The sequence below is a fragment of the Papio anubis genome, chromosome 10 (assembly GCF_008728515.1).
Source record: "Papio anubis isolate 15944 chromosome 10, Panubis1.0, whole genome shotgun sequence".
NCBI lineage: Eukaryota > Metazoa > Chordata > Mammalia > Primates > Cercopithecidae > Papio > Papio anubis.
In genome coordinates, this window is record NC_044985.1 from 56,674,701 (window position 1) to 56,691,870 (window position 17,170).

General features: G+C 39.4%; 1 protein-coding gene across 4 annotated transcripts in view; it reads left to right on the plus strand.

The window, feature by feature from the left end:
- Positions 1 to 17,170, plus strand: part of RAPGEF4 (Rap guanine nucleotide exchange factor 4) — a 307,950-nt gene that overhangs the window by 246,008 nt on the left and 44,772 nt on the right. For all 4 annotated transcript variants that reach the window (XM_003907614.3, XM_009182453.2, XM_003907616.5 and 1 more), the window contains 3 exons: positions 385 to 500; positions 6,062 to 6,150; positions 10,901 to 10,979. In XM_003907614.3, coding sequence (XP_003907663.1) covers positions 385 to 500; positions 6,062 to 6,150; positions 10,901 to 10,979 — 284 coding nt within the window. The remainder of the gene's footprint in view (positions 1 to 384; positions 501 to 6,061; positions 6,151 to 10,900; positions 10,980 to 17,170) is intronic.

The following is a 17,170-nucleotide window of genomic DNA, read 5'->3' on the forward strand; positions in this document are numbered from 1 at the left end:
AAGGAAACTAAATATGCTTAGAAGAAAAAGAACTTTGCCGAAGCTGCTTGCTATTTACCACATATTTTTATAACTAATAAATGCCTTTGCTCCCCACCTTCCTGCTCTATTTCTTTCTCCCAAAGGTTTCTCAGAGCATAACCACACTATGCTTTATTCTGCTGTTTTTCTGAAGCTGGGGTAAAAGCAATCTTAAAAACACATGCCTCAAACCTCATCTGGTCCTCTCTCTGACCGTTCCAGCCCTTGACTTTGAAAATGACTTAATTTGTAGACGCAACAATTAGCATGACAAGCACCAAATGAGTTTCTGAAGCATTTGAAATTTTTTTCATTGTCTGAGTAAGCGGCAGCATCTGTATGTGGTGTAATTTGTATTTGCAGGACGTGGAGGCGAATACAGTCAGACTTAAAGAACATGACCAAGATGTCTTGGTGCTGGAGAAGGTCCCAGCAGGGAACAGAGCTTCTAATCAAGGAAACTCACAGCCTCAGCAAAAGTATGTTTGCATCCAACACTGTAATTGCCAGACTATGATTAACCTTTTCACATGGTATCATCATTTCTACAATAGCATGTTCTCCTTTTTTGTGGAAGATGGCAGTGTATGTGACTTTTTTCCTCTCTATTGACTAATCACACATCTTGTGGAGTATAATGTATCCATTTCTGGCACAGCATTGAGCCGGGTGCTGCCTAGAGTAATTCGGGAGAGAATATTCCTTTACTCTAAAAACCACTCTTTGTATACAGTGTTCAACTGTAATAGCTGTGGAACAGAAGGCGTGTGAGAGAACAATGGGAATAGCAATGCCAGGCAGCTCAAAGGATACGAAGGCCCCTGGGTGATGAGAACTTTTGGTATTTGAATTTCGTATGCAGGATTTCGCATGAAGTGTTTTCCTCTTGTTACCAGAATGAGCGTCTTTGATGGAAACCCAGACTTCAAATATAAAACAGTCTATTGATTGCAGCCCAGAAGCATCCATTTGGCCTCATTCATACTTATTCCTGCTAATGTCAAAAGGCCATTAGCTTCACATTTCTCAGATGTCCTGTTTAACTTGAGTCTTTTTCAGTATATCGATGTTCAGTTCCAGCTTTTGCTGCAACTTACTACATAAGACTGCATCAAATGTACCAACATTTGAGTGGTAAGACAGAGAATAGAAAATGTGGCTCTAAGAAATTACAGAAAATTATAGAATCTAGTTTTTAAAACGGAGATTAATTTTCAATCTTAGTGTAATAAAAACAGCAATTCTGTAGCGAAAGAAATGTTACTCAATAATATGTTGAAGGAGAATGCATCTCAAGTAATTTTCCTTTGTTTGCCAAATAAGTGAGGTGTTTCCCTTATCAAGACATTCACCATAAATGATTAATTTTTATTGTTTAGACTAAAAGTCTAAGGCCCAGACATTTTCATTTGATTGAATCAACATATTTGCAAAGAGGGCAGGAAAAAAGATAATATTATTAAATAGCCAGAGTATATTTTGCAGATTTTATAGAATTCTTATCTTACAACACCTTTTAAAAGATGGAGAAATTTAGGCTCAGAGCTACAAGTTACTTGCCCATGGTTTCAAAGCTTATAATGGCAGAGCTTGAATTCAAGTCTAGCTTGACCAGTTTTCACACGCCTATCCCCCTTCCACCTGCCAGCTTACTATAGCAAAATATAGTAGATAAGACTACATACTCAACTCTGCTTAGTAAATATTGCAAACCACTCCATATCGAAGGAACTGACATGAAAAGGACTATGTGAAAAACGTACCTTTCACTTACAAAACTAAAAATTACCATAGAAATTTCGTTGTTACTTGCTGTTTACTACTATCTGTTCTTGGAATTGTTCTTGCCCAAATGTTTTTAACAGTTGTCTTTCCAGCCCGCTAAGGAGGATGAGAATGAAAACATTTTTTTTTTTTATGTGAAGGTTGAGACTGCTTCTAGTGATTTTCTTTGGTTCCCTTAAATAACTAGTGTTTTATCTGCATTTTAAACTAATGCTTCAGATGTCCCAGGAAAATTATGCTTACTGAAAAGGCAAGCCTTGAGAATTCTTCTTAACCCAGAAACATCTGATCAAGAGGTTCCCTGGGGGTCCCCTTGCTTCACTTCTTCATGTCATCGGGGAATGATCAAAAGCATTTGCTTGTTACAATGTCTTTCATTTAGGGTGTTCTCCAAATACAGGTTTCTTATGAAACCAAACTAAAAGGGATGGAAAAGGAGAGACCATATGTTTTATTATTTTAGGCCTGATCTGATTTTCCATTATACCTCCTTATTTGTGTCCTGTATTCCAATCCAAATTTCTTCCACAATTCAAAAACTTATGCATGTTCACAATGAGCCATTTAAGAAATATTCAATGAGTACGAATTAATGCACCACACAAAACTTCCCTGAAGAATGAAAAGCTGCTCTCTCAAGGGGTCATTTTCCATGTTGAGTTTTCCCAAATGAGACCAGAATTGAAGGGGAGGGGGCATGTAAATAAATTGGGGGCTGATATTCTGGACTTCAAAAATGTGGCATCAACCATGTCTATGGATGGACTTAAAATTTAGGAAGCTGTAGGGCCTCTCTTCAGAAATTATCCTTTTTGAGCTCAAAGAGGGTCACCATATTGGTGCTGCTAATAATGTTATTTTTCTGGTTCATTTTTCCCTGAGAAATCCAGAATAGTTTATGTGTACATTTTTAACTTTCAAAACCTCCTGACTCTACCTGAGCATCTCAGCTCTGAGTGTGATATTTAAAATGTCAATAATAAGGCAGTGTTTCCCATGAAGGATAAATTCCACGGAGCCCTCAGTCGTTTACTGTTTCGGATGTCTTTCTGCTCTGTGGTTATGCAGGTTTAGTAAGAAAGAATTTGAAATGCATATTCCTGTTTTAGTTACTGTGTTGCTTTTATCTTAGACTATTTTCTCATTGCTCAGCTCCATCCTGTGTGCAGGAAGACAGTCTCTTTCAGGTCCCCTTCTCCACACCCTTCTCTATTCTAGGAACAAATTGTAGTGTCCTCATTTGCAGAAAAGTATTTTATGTCAGAGGTTTAAAACCTCATAGCTTATATAATGTAACCAATTGGAGTTTGCTTTTAACTTGAACTAGAGTCGCTCTTTCATGAAATAAACTGAAAAGAGTCATGCTGTGTGGTCTTTAAGTGGTCCTGACCTCATTTTAAACAGAGGCCAAGCAGTAGGTGCCTGGCAGTGGACAGTGGGAAACAAAGCAGTCACGTGATGTTTCAGCCAAACCCAGAACTCCAAGAGCCCAGAGGGCTGTGTCTAGCCAGAAGCTCCTGGCCCCTCCGTCTTGGAGTCCCCCACCCTAAGGGAATGTCAGCACCTAATAGCCTTCTGTGGAGCTGTGAAGAGAAGCTGGGGTAAGGTGGCCATGGCAACTGTACCACGAGAGGAAGTCTCTGGTAACAAAAGAAAGATCCTGGGGGTCTCCGATTGGCCAGGTGGGCAGAGCTGAGAGAGGCCACTTTCTCTCTAGAGAGGTGATCAGGCATCCGGCTTGCCTCTCAGACCTCTATTACTTTTGACCAGCCATAATGCCCTAGCTAAAGGATGTCCAAACAAAGAATACCAGAATGTGAAGCCAACCTTCTAGTAGAATTAGTTTTGACAAGGGGACACATTTTACAAACTGATGTATGAGTCACACAGCTAGATATAGAGCTTGCAACTTTCCAGCAGCCGCTGCCCGGTGCCACGCGAAGTAACAGACTGGTTTTCCCCCCATTTGGTTTTCACGTTTTGGAATGTATATATACTCCTATTGATATGCAACTTGTTTTCAGAAACAAACCGAACAAGCCCTCTTTAGAGGAAGCTTGTTAATTACATGGAGAATTTCCTGTTCTGAAAAAGCTCCAGGTAGCTAGACCTGGTCTCCATCTGGAGCATCTTGCTGTGGAAGCAGAAAAGTGCCACGAAGCTCATGCTTGTTCTCTGAAGCCAGACACACCTGGCTCATGTCAGAGGTCTCCCATTTACTAACTCTGTGACCTGAGGCTTGATTCCTCCCCCTCCTGAGCCGTCTGTCCATCTGCACAATGAAGATAATATTTAACTAGCAGGAGTAAACAGGACGCCCTTATTCAGTGCACACCTAGCTGTCTAGGGTATAGTAAACATTTGACAGATGTTGCTCTCTCCAACCCAGTTTCCTGATTAATGTGTCCGACGCTACTCTTTTTCCAGCTCATGTGGTGAGTGCTATCAAAGCATCATATATTTCAGGAATTACTGGATGAATTGAGCAATATTCTCTATTTCAATATTGAAAGTCATTTATAAATATGCCCTCTTCTTTCCTCAAATATTCATTGCCCACAAGAGGAAAAACCATTGTCTTCTACCTTATCTATTTTGAGAAAGGGGTCAGACTTTTGAGATGAAAGTAGACTATTTTTTTTCTCTCTCTATTCCCCTTCTCTCCTCCTCTAGGCTCCAAAGCCAAGTTTCCTCAAAGATCTAACTGTTGAGCTTCCTTTTGGTCTTGTGCGCGCACTCACAACAGTTTTAGCTAACAGCTGCCTTCCAGATAGACTGCACTGGCCACCTCATTCAATACCAGGGGTGCTTCACTCACCGTTTTCACATGCACATATGTTAAAATGTCTACTCATTACTCCCTCAGGCTGTGGGTTAAGATCCTGAGATTTAATAATATGTTAGAGTTACTCTTGGGATCTCAACACACCTCAAAGGTCTCAAACAGGCAAGGAAACCAGAGCTGAATTCTATCACTGCTTTCTGAACATTAGACAATTTTATTTTCATTGTTGTTTTTACTTGCCTGGTGTGTGTGCGTGTGTGTGTGTGTGTGTGTGTGTGTGTGTGTGTGTGTGTTTTGAGATGGAGTCTCACTCTGTCGCCCAGGCTGGAGTGCAGTGGCGCGATCTCCGCTCACTGCAACCTCCACCTCCCTGGTTCAAGCAATTCTCCTGCCTCAGCCTCCGAACTAGCTGGGACTATGGGTGCGTGCCACCATGCCTGGCTAATTTTCTGTATTTTAGTGGAGACAGGGTTTCACCGTGTTGCCCAGGCTGGTCACGAACTTCTGAGCTCAGGCAATCTGCCCGCTTTGGCCTCCCAAAGTGCTGGGATGACAGGCGTGAGCCACTGCACCCAGCCCCTACTTGCCTGTTATTTTTAAGTGAAATTCCAAGCAGAAAAGCAAAGCCTGAGTTTTGGAAGAGAAGCACCCAGATCATCTGAATGTATTTTGTCTACAGCTCCCACTTAGTAGTGTTTTGTCACTGTCTTGAGTATGATTTTAAACAGTTCACATGCAACTTAAAAAATAAATCCTCCTGTGTTAATTGAAGAACACCATGGAAGGATCTTCTGAAATAATGTCTAGTATAACCCCCAGTAATTTATATCTGGCATTGAAATAAATTATAAGGATTTTCTACTGCTGATTTATTTCCCATTCATGATGCTACTGGGGTTTGTTTGTTTACTCATCGGTGTTATGGAGTTTTATTTGCTTTCTCTCATTTTATTATTAGCTGAATTTCCAAAGCACATACCAGTGTACAGTTGGGAAAGACAGAGCATTCCAGAAATAGGCAGGGGAATCCAGTGTGGGACAGAAGTTTTGCTATGAGTAACCCATATATGGATAACCTAGCTTACTCTCACTTCCCCTCACCAGCTCCCCCTGCCTGACCTGAACTGCCCTGGGTTTTACATGTTCCTTTTTATTCTCCTTTGGAAAAAGACTGAAGTTTCTCAGTTCCCAGCCTACTAAAGCTGCTCTTCAAGAAGTTTACCTTATTTCCATGTAGGGAAAGAAGAACAGTGTTTGTAGTAACGACTTCACTTTGTGGATTTTTTGTTTGTTTGTTTGTTTTGTCTTCTCGTGTGACTTTGACAAGGTGCATGGTCTCTCTTACCTTGAAAAGTATATGGTTCCCTGGGATCTCAAATTAAAAAAAAAAAAAAACTTAGATAAGTAAAAGGTTTTTTAAATGATTTGCCCACTTACGAAAAACTAATGGCATTTTTGTTTCTTATCCAGGTATACTGTGATGTCAGGAACACCTGAAAAAATTTTAGAGCATTTTCTAGAAACGATACGCCTTGAGGCAACTTTAAATGAAGCAACAGGTATACACATAGAACAGTTTGCATGTCCATTGAATCCATGCATAGCATTGTTTAAAAGTCCTGCATTCATTTGCAGTGTGTATAGCAAAAGCAGTTTTGGAAGGGGATTCTGTGTATTGATACTTGAAAAGCATCTCTGTGTGACCTGACAGGGAACAGTCCTTCTGACTGTCCTCTTCCCTCCCCAATCCTGACTGTTCTCTAGAAATGACTCAGCCTCATTTCTACATACCATGCCTCGTCTTCTCTAGGCTTCTCTCTCTTGAGGTATTCAAATCCAACCTTTATAGGCATCTATTGGGTTTATCATTTACATCGTACCTATTCCCATGAAGGATTTGAAGCTGCCTACATAGAAGGCACAGCCTTGCTCCAGTTGGGAGTAAGATGCTTCTCTCTGCAGTTGTTGTAGAGTCCAGCAGCTCTAGAATGTGACTAAATGCCACCATTCGTTTGCTAGGGCTTCCCTAACAAATTACCACCGACTGGGTAGCTCCAGCAACAAAATTGTATTGTCTTACAGCTCTGGAGGCTGGAAGTCCTAGCTGAAGGTGATAGTCGAGTTGGTTCCTTTTGAAGGCTGTGAAGGAGAATCTGTTCCATGCCTCTCTCCTAGCCTCCCGTGGTTTGCAGGCTATCTTTGGCATCCGTTGGCTTGTAGATGCATCATCCAGATGTCTGCCCTCATGTTCACACAGCATTCTCCCTGTGACTCTTCACGTAGCCTTCCCTCTGTGCATGTCTGTCTCTGGGTCCAAGGCTACCCCTTTTTGTAAGAATACCAGTCATATTGGATTAAGGCCCACATTAAGGACCTCACCTTAACTTGACCACACCTGCAAAGACACTGTTTCCAAAGACGATTGTATTCTGAGATACTGGAGGTTAGTTATTCAACATATCTTTTTGGGGGGATACAATTCGACACATAACATCTACTTACAGTGAGTCAGTCTTGTTACCTAAGACACAGATATTCTAGGGTGAATAAAACAAATCTCACCAGTGAACTAAGTGTCCAGAGTTATAAAATTGTGTTCCACTTTGGTTACCATCTTGTATATGACTTTGAAACAGCCGACACGCAATGTGTTTTTTTTTAATCCTATGCTACTGCCTCTCAGAATAATGTCATGGGTTAGTATTTTAAGCACATTGAGCTCCATAGAAGAGCGTTTCTCACTAAAAGAAGTTCAGAGATTTATCTCAAAAACTTAGTTCAAAATCCATTTCCATAATTGACCTTTGCTATGTACTCAAGTTGAAGATATCATCATCATCATCATCATTATTATTATTATATACCTTCTAAAGGTATTTTACCACTGAATTCTTATTTTATCTTCTCATTCCAGTTTCTCATTTTTTGCATAGATTACCTGAGGTTTTTTATGTAGCAAATTAATTAGAGTATAGTAGATATAATCGTCAGGATCACTGGCTCCAGGCCAATTATTCTCAGCTCAGTATTTGTTGAGAATCTTGTTGGGTAAACACTAAGCTAGATGCTTCGGACTAGGCAATGTGAATAAGGAATCATCCTCCTGCCTTCAGGAAGCTTATAATCTGTTAGAAAACATAAAGGAATTTGCACATAACTTGAATATAAGGCAGAATGTGGTTAGTGCTTCAGGGACACTGACTGGGTGAGGGATCTAGAAAAATATCATGGAAAATATAGAGTGGCCCTGAAGGAGGCTGGTAACCAATAACTAGAGATGGGGACAGAGCCATCCATACTAAGGGACAATATTAGCACTGACCTAGAAATAGACAGGGAAGAGTGAGTGGTCTGATTTTTGCTGGAATATTGTATACATAAGTTGGAAAAGGAAGGAAAGGTTTAAGAATTGGGGTATAGATCTTAGAGAGTCTTAAATGTAAAGCCGGCTGGGTGCAGTGGCTCGCACCTATAATCCCAGCACTTTGGGGGCCAAGGCGGGAGGATCACTGGAGCCCAGGAGTTTGAGGCTACAGTGAGCTATGCTCATGCCACTGCACTCTAGCTTGGGCAACAACAACAGAAAGGTAGAGCCAAGCATTGGGAAGTGGTTGAAGATGTCTGAGCAAGAAGAATGTGATAAAGAGCTTTACTGGAGAAAAGTTACTCCATAGTTAGTATAGAGAAGCTGTTGAAGAACCAATTATGTGAGGATAGCTTCCAAGAGCCATATGTAACCTCAAATAAACCAAATTTCCAAGACCATGGGTCAGGAAAAAATGCAGCTGATTTTTTTCCCTCTGATTAACTGTTTGCCCAGTATGTGTGATTGCATAATGCAAGAATCAGCATCTTACCTAAAGTAAGTATTGACTCAAAAAAAAAAAAAAAAAGATTCTGGTACATTAGAGACTATGGCATCTAAGGAATGAGCTATAAGATCTTTACCACCCATGAAGGGCAAGTATAGCCTCCCTTTCAAGTCACCTCTAAAAGAGATGGAGACTGAATTATTGCTGCTGCTTCTGCTTCTTTTGTTTAGTTTTGTTTTTTTTAATTACTGTTCCTTGCAGAGCAGGGCTAACCCACGGGCAGTATGCCCAGAGTAGCCTGATTGTTCCTTCTTCATCAAAAAAATTAAAGCCTGGAAATCAGTGTATTCTAAGGCTGACGTGTGGGATGTGATTCTTGACCCTTCCATTTTTGATGGTAGAGACTAGACTAGCATCATAATTTAATATTGAACTTCATTTCCTACAGTTTTTCCTGATATTTTTTTCTTACAAGTAATGTTTATGCCTTGGAGATAAATAACAAATCAGTATCTTTCTCATAAATCAAAAATACAAATTTCCCCTGCCTCCCCCACTGTTCTGGACACTAAACAATCCTAGGGTAGGGTGACGACATTTGTCCATATACTGGAGTGGGAGACCTTTGGCATTTATGGATTTACAGTACAGTGAGAAAGGTCAGAGTTACCATGAAACTTGTTTACATCATAAAAATGCACACTGCTGAATTTGACATTACACTCTCTTAATTTACCAAAAATCTATTTTCTACCTGAGACCTATTAGTTCTTATATTTTTACTTTTAAAACCAGCATTAGTCATGGAGTGACTTGGTAAATTATCTTCTAGTAGGAAATGATATTTTAAATTAGTTCTTAAGCAAATTTTAACTCTATAAATTAGATTTCCAGTGTTACTGTTTTTGATGAACTTACATCGGCAAAGTTTGAATCAGTGACTAAATGTTTAACCATTATTCTCATTTAAATATAAGTGACGAGTGTAATCCTAAGTTGTCATCTACTCAGCGTCACCAGTCACCTTCAGTCTCATTATACTGAGAAGCAGAGAAGGTGTCAGACAGAAGAGTTGCTACATATGAGGAGAGAGCCGGAAAGCCACACTGAAATGTGAGCCGAGTAGTTGGCCATGTTAACTGATTCCCTTCCCAACCTTGGAGCACCCAAGTCAAGTCTCTGCTTTAGCAAACTTTAAACTACCAGATAGTACAGCCTCCTGGGTGCATATAAGCAAGTATTACCTCCTCCATTCTCAGGAATATATCAAACATATCAAGATGGTGCTAGATGTTAAGCTCAGACAAGCCAAAGTCCTTTGGTACATTCAAAAAAATAGTTTCATGCAGCCTCTGTCTCCTCTGTCTGGCACCTTCTCTGCTTCTTCTCTGGCTCAGTATAATGGGACTGAAAACCTGGTGACATTGAGTTGTGACACTTGGTATTACACTCATCAGTTATATTTAAATGAGTATGTATAATGGTTAAACCTTTAGTCACTGACTCAGACTTCACCATTAAAAGTTCGTTAACAACATGGATGACATTTGGCAATCTAATTTATAGAATTAAAATGTACGTATTTCTCACCATTTTCCATTTAAGATGAGGATCACAATCTCAGGCAGTGTATTTCACGTTTTCCCTGGAAATGTCATGGCATCTTGGGTTCCAAGTTCTGATGGGCGTAGTCCTGAGGTTTTTAGGTTTGCCTTCATGAGCTTTCCCATCTGGCTAGCCAGGGCGTGTTGTCTGCAATGAAGAACCAGCGTCAAATTCAATGACGAAGTAAATGAAGCTTATTTTGGGGACTTGCCTTACCTCCCTTGCCAACCCCCTGCTTCCTTACTTACAAAATAGTTTCACATATAGGACAGTCACCCTTTGAATCCACCAGCTTCTGTTTTGTTAGCCTTTGTTTTGCTCTAGTTGCTGCTCACAGTCTTAATCTTGTTTTCTTTTCTTTTCTTTTTTCTTTTGTTTTCTTTTCTTTCTTTCCTGCTTATTTATCCCCTCACCAATCAGCTGCTCTTACTACCTCCTGATTCTGTAATTCTATTGCCCCCCCACCCTTCATTGCTCCTTTTGGAAATAGGAGGTGAAAAAGAGATAAAAGAGAAAGGATTTTGAACAAATAAATATGGTATAGACAAAGAAACGACCATGTCTTCGTTCTGCGTGTATGGTACTGCCCACATGTGACCCTTTAAATATACAGATTTTAAAATGTTTGGTGGCTAAGGTACCTAGTGCCATTTGTACAAGGCTGTCTCTTTTTAAAATATTATACTTTTTGCCCATTGTCATGAGAAACTGATTTTGATCGCAGTCTCTGTCAGCACCATTATTTATATGATGTGCTTCTGTGTAAAGTAAACTCATACCCTAAACCAGTGAATTGGAACCAGTGGCCAAGAACAAGTGAGTAGATACTCTTGCCTTCCTAAAGATTTCCACAGGAACCTAATTTCCTTTTCTGTTTTTTTCCCCCTTCCAGATTCTGTTTTAAATGACTTTATTATGATGCACTGTGTTTTTATGCCAAATACCCAGCTTTGCCCAGCCCTGGTGGCCCAATATCCTTTTATTGTGATTGTAAGTTCCTAGTCCCTCGAAGACAACCCCACCTGTCGAAGGCCATTCTCTCATCTCATCTTCTGAAGGTAAGTCACGGCCCAGGCAGAGTTGTACATTCCACCCTCGTCACACTGAAATGTGTTTTCCCACATTTCCCACGGTTTTCCCCTGTACAGACTCTAGCTCTGCCCGGCAGAGGTCTGCTGTGCCATGGTTAAGGATTTCCTCCTTGTTACCTGTATTAGGGCATTCTTTCATTGCTATAAAGAAACACCTGAGGCTGGGTAATTTATAAGAAAAGAGGTTTAATTGACTGGCAGTTCTGCAGGTTGCCTAGGAAGCATCATGCCAGCCTCTGCTTCTGGGGAGGCCTTGGGAAATTTATAATTGTGGCCAAAGGTCAAGGGGGAGCAGGAGCCAGGTGGGAGAGGTGGCAAACACTTTTAAACGACCAGATCTCATGAGAATTCACTATCTCAAGGACAGCACCAAGACATGAGGGATCCACCCCTATAACCCAAACACCTCCCACCAGGCCCACCTCCAACATTGAGGATTACATTTCAACATGAGATTTGGACGGCGACACACATCCAATCTGTATCATTATCTGTGCAGAGAAGTGTGAACCAGCTCACCACAGGAAGGTGATGCTGGCAAAAACAATATCCATGGCCCTGGGAGGCAGGCTAGAGAGGGTTATGGAGAAGAACCTGGGAGTATTAGCAGGAACGGTTCGCCAACATTAGAGACAGACTGTTCCCTGGCAGGATGGACTGTGGTCGGCTTGTGTTCCTCCTCTGAGCTATGGTATTAAATTGCTAACATGCTGAGATAAATACAAGTTATCACTGTAGGATAACTTTCTTTTCCCATTCATCCTAGTCCATCCTCTCCTCTAGATACCAACATTGCTTCCTTTGTTACTACTTTTTATTATCATCTTATTGACTTAAAGACCCAAAATTTGAAATCCAGTGATAATTCCTCTATAGCTTGAAGACCAAGTTTGTCTGGGACAGCTTTTCAACAGTGTTTGGAATGGCCCAGTTGATGCTGGTATATAGCACAGAGCAAACATTCTCAGAAAATGGGAGTGGAATAAAAGAAGTGGGTATTATTAATGAGCTTCACACTTAATTTTGGGAGCATGTGAAAGTATATTCTAAGATTTTGTTTTATTTTTAGAACAACAAAAATTTAGACCCCAAATCACTTTGGCCCTTTTGATCAGTTAAATATATTGAAGGAGAATGGCTCTTTTATTCTTCTTTTTTTTTTTTTTTAGCAATTCAATGAATGTTGGCATGTTTTCCTCATTCAAGATTATAATTACCCTACCTGATTCTCATTTTCTTGTTCACTCATAATTCTCTTTGAAGTAAACAATGTATGAGGACAGGAGATTTGAGTTGAAGGTGCAACTCAGAGGGAGCTGCAAGAGGGAGATTTGTGTGTTTATTTGCCTGGAAACTGTCTTACTGAGTAATGATGGCTTAATGAGACTTACTTATATTATATATTTTTTCTGGCACATACTCAATTTTTCTCAAGTAAAATGAACACATTCAGGATCTCTGTGCTCTTTTAACTCCACACGCACTAATCATTATAGACCTTTGAGATTTGCTGGAAGGAAAAATAAAATCCACCATTGAGTTTAGACTTGCCTTTTTTTTTAGCAGTTAGAAGGTTGATAAGCCTAAGGCAAACAAAACTCAAGGACAAGTCAGGGAGTTCAGTGGGCCAAGGCACAGCATCTTTACAACTCCAAGCCCCAAACACTGCACTTGTCTTTTTTTTCAGATTCTAACTTCTTCATTTATTAGCTTGTTCCCCTTCAAGAGTTGATTGAGAGCATTCAAATCACTAACTTCTCTTTTTAAAATAGTGCTCTAGAGAGAAGGTCTGTTTCTGCCCAGATAGGGAGGAGTGGGGAAAAGTGATACGGGCGGGGAGGGAGAGGGGAAGGCAAGAAAGCAAACAGGCGTGGAAGAGCTGTGACATCAAATCCGACTTCTTTCTTCTGTAGATGGGGGAATCCAGGATGACTGGGTGTAATCTATATTATCTAGGTCCCTTAGACCACCTCCCTCATATCTGGCCCTGTGGGAACTTAGATTCTCTTCACTGTTCTATTTTGAATCAGCTCTGTCTGTGTCAGGTGCATGCTAAGAGCATTGACCAATATTATACCACTTTATCCTGACAGGATTTTATTGGGTTAGTATTAGCTTTGTGTTACAAACGAGGGTCCTGAAGTTACCCCCAGCCCCCATAAAAAACAAAAAAAGGAGTGGCTTGCCCAGGGCAAGTAGCTGAGTCCTCCAGATGATTCCAAACCTGGAGTTTGCCTTTTTTTTCTCTCTGTCTTCACAACTTATTTATTTCAAAGCTTGTTTAAATTTTAATGATTCTGTAACCTTTAATTACAGTTTAAGAACATTTCAAGACAATATATTGTATCATAAACTGCTTAACAGCACACCTGCAAGCAGCAGGGATGTATAATGCAAACTTGAACAAGTGGTTTAACCCCTATGTTTTTAACGTGGGACATTAGGGATAGTAAAATACTTAACCATGTTTCATTAATCAGTTGCTTTAGTGGAGTATTTTTGAAGTGCTTAACATCTGGAACTTTTCATAGCAGCCCTATGAAGAAGTCAGTATTTTTACTGCTATTTTTCTAAATCAATAAACTAGAATAATGAAAAATTATGAATTGCTCAGAGAAAGGTAATTACTAGCACAGAAAAGATTTGAGCCCTGAGCTACTGACACATATTTCTGTTCTTAATCCACATTGTGTGTCTCTTCCAATTTTGCTTTTACCATGGAGAAAGATAGTAGAACTCTCCTGAACATTAATATATCAGGCCTTTTATGTGCTAATGAGAGAGACTCTCTATTCATTAGACACAGTTTGGACATGATTTGACCCGATGAATACAAGTGCTTTATAATGAGTTTGAAAATCATATTTGTTCAATTTCTATACTTTTCCTCTCCAGGTTCTTTAATCTTTTTTTAAATCTGCATTTAAAATTGAGTTCGATTTTCCTTTAGTCTTCAAAAGAAAATTAAAACCACCTGTATATAACCCTATAACCTCTCAGGTGTAGTATTGCTAACCGTTTTGTGTATATCCTTCTAGTCTTTTTTCTATACATATAGATACATGTTTTTAAATGTAAGAATGGGATCATACTGTAAATAATTTTGTATACCTTTTAATTAAGCAATATTTTGTGAATATCTTTCTATGCCATTATTTTTCTATGCCATTTTTCTAAATATAGATAGTTGTCATCCTTAAAAATAAAACATTCTCATTCCAAAAAATTTTAATTACCACAAAAGGAGAAGAGAGCAAAGTTCACCTGGTATCTCACCACCATTAATAAATTTGTTTTTAAAATTTTGGAATTTATGTATACATTTTTATGTACATAAGATTTTATATAAATTAAATAATGTTACATGTGCTTTTTGGTAATATGCTATTTTTCACTTAGTGGTATATTGTGAATATCTTTCCAAACTAATATATATAGAGATAAAACTATATAATCTTTTTTTTCTTCTAGATAATTCCATAAACATTTATTGACGACTGGAAATGTGTCACATAAAGTACTGGGCAACAAGGGGGCAAAGATGAGAAGGACACATTATCATTTTTAATGACTATAGTATCAATAGATATGTCATAATTATTTTCTCAGCCTCTACCTATTGGATATTTAGATTATTTCCACATTTTTTTTGCTATAACAAACACAATGGAGTGAATCGGCATCCTTCCAGCTAAATCTTTGCCCAAGTATATGAAAATGTACTCACTTTAAATTCCTAAAAATAGGCAAAGAATATGTAGTATGTTAATGCTTCTGACGTGTATTCCCAAATTGCTCTCCTATTGTCTCAATTTTGTGCTTTATGATTAAACTCTGCCATATTCTTGTATGTGCAACTCCAGGCTGGCCTTCAGTTTAGTAAGTGATCACACGAAGTCAATACTATTTTGAATTTTAGTAACTCTCTGATTGAGAGTATTTTCACATTATTTACTTTATCTTTCCAACACCAGTTCTCCAAATGTAAAGCAAAAAGTCTGGTATATTATTTTTGTTGTTGTTGTTTTGTGTTTTTTTGTTTTGTTTTGTTTTGGTTTTTTGAGACAGAGTCTTGCTCTGTCGCCAGGCTGGAGTGTAGTGTCGCGATCTCGGCTCACTGCAACCTCTGCCTCCTGGGTTCAAGCGATTCTCCTGACTCAGCCTCCCAAGTAGCTGGAACTACAGGCAGGCACCACCACACCCAACTAATTTTTTTATTTTTAGTAGAAATGGAGTTTCACCATATTGGCCAGGATGGCCTCGATCTCTTGACCTCGTGATCCGCCTGCCTTGGCCTCCCAATGTGCTGGGATTATAGGCATGAGCCACTATGCCTGTTATTTATTTCATTTCACATATAGGAGAAATCAAGGTACAGGAAGGTCTAATAACTGCCTGAGATCCTGCATGTACTGGTAGACATTTGGAGGAAGTCCGTGTAGCACTGATGTAATAGTGGTTTGCAGTGGACATTGTGGTTGATTTGCCAACATACATGCCTTATTACTTGGTCATTCTAGCCACTCGTAGTAATTAGCCTTCCTTGCCAAAGACTGGTTCTCCAGTGCCAGACCCAAGCTAGACTGGGCCAATGGAATTCAAAGAGAGGCTTCCTGGGCTTTTGGTGAAAACCTTTTTAACATTTAGGAGAAAAAAACAGGAAGCCTGTAACCCCAAATGCCAGCAGCAGCTATCTTACAACCATGATGGGAATGAACCCCAAGATAAAGCTGGAATGAGGAGACAGTGAGGAAAAACGGGGGTCTGTGATAACATCATTAGCATTTGACTGGTCCTGAAGCTTACTCTGCCAGTGGATTATCTTTTCATGTCAATGAATATAGGTGTTTGTTGTTTAGGACAGATTCTTACTGCAGCTAAAAGAATCTTAAGGATGAATGGCTGATATTTAAACTTACAGAAATTTTAAAACAGCAATAATTTTGGACAGATTTTTTTGTTAGTATACGAGTTTTCTTTAGCTTAGTATTCATCACAAATTTTTTGCTTTTGGCATGGAAATAATGAGTTTAGTTTCTTGAATTAAGAAGAAAAAAGACCGGGCGCGGTGGCTCAAGCCTGTAATCCCAGCACTTTGGGAGGCTGAGACGGGCGGATCACGAGGTCTGGAGATCGAGACCATCCTGGCTAACACGGTGAAACCCCGTCTCTACTAAAAAATACAAAAAACTAGCCGGGCGAGGTGGCGGGCGCCTGTAGTCCCAGCTACTCGGGAGGCTGAGGCAGGAGAATGGCGTGAACCCGGGAGGCGGAGCTTGCAGTGAGCTGAGATCCGGCCATTGCACTCCAGCCTGGGTGACAGAGCGAGACTCCGTCTCAAAAAATAAAAATAAAAAAAAAAAAAAAAGAAGAAGAAAAAAAATAGAACATGGATTTGCCACTAAGTTTTAACTAAATCCACCTTTTCTGTGTTTCATCCCTGTACAGAAGCAAAAACCACAGCTTCCCTCACTGAAAAATTAGGGTCCCTGTCATAAAAATCTTTGTGAAATTGATCTGGAGATGTTCTCTTTATAAGTTGACTTGGGTTTTATAAGTGGAACGTTTATCAAAATCTGCTTTTCTTTTTGATGAAAGATTCACATAATAGCAGCAGGTTCATATTCTTTAAATGAAGCCAAGTTTTTAGGAACGTTTTTTAGATTTCCTAGAAGAACTTTCAGCTTAAATTTTGTTGTAACCAGATTTTGTCATCATAGTCCCCATTTGATTCTGAAAAGTGTTTGATCCATATGTCACCATCAGAGCAAGTTGCTTCTGCAGATATGCAATTTGAGAGTTTGTTTCCAATAAAGAAGACTTTGTTTGACGATGTTATGAACATGATATGCTCCTTGGGAAAAAAAATGACTCTTATCAGATATGCTAAAAAATATTTCATATACATGTTCTTGGCCTCCTATCAACACTATGTACTCTTTTAATCTTGTTTTTTTACAATAGGGAAAGTGAGTTCAAGCAGCTAAATAATTTGCCCCAAGCTACATAGCTAGTAAATGTTAGAACAAGATATGAACCCAAGCAGTGTATTGCATTAGGGCACGTCCTAA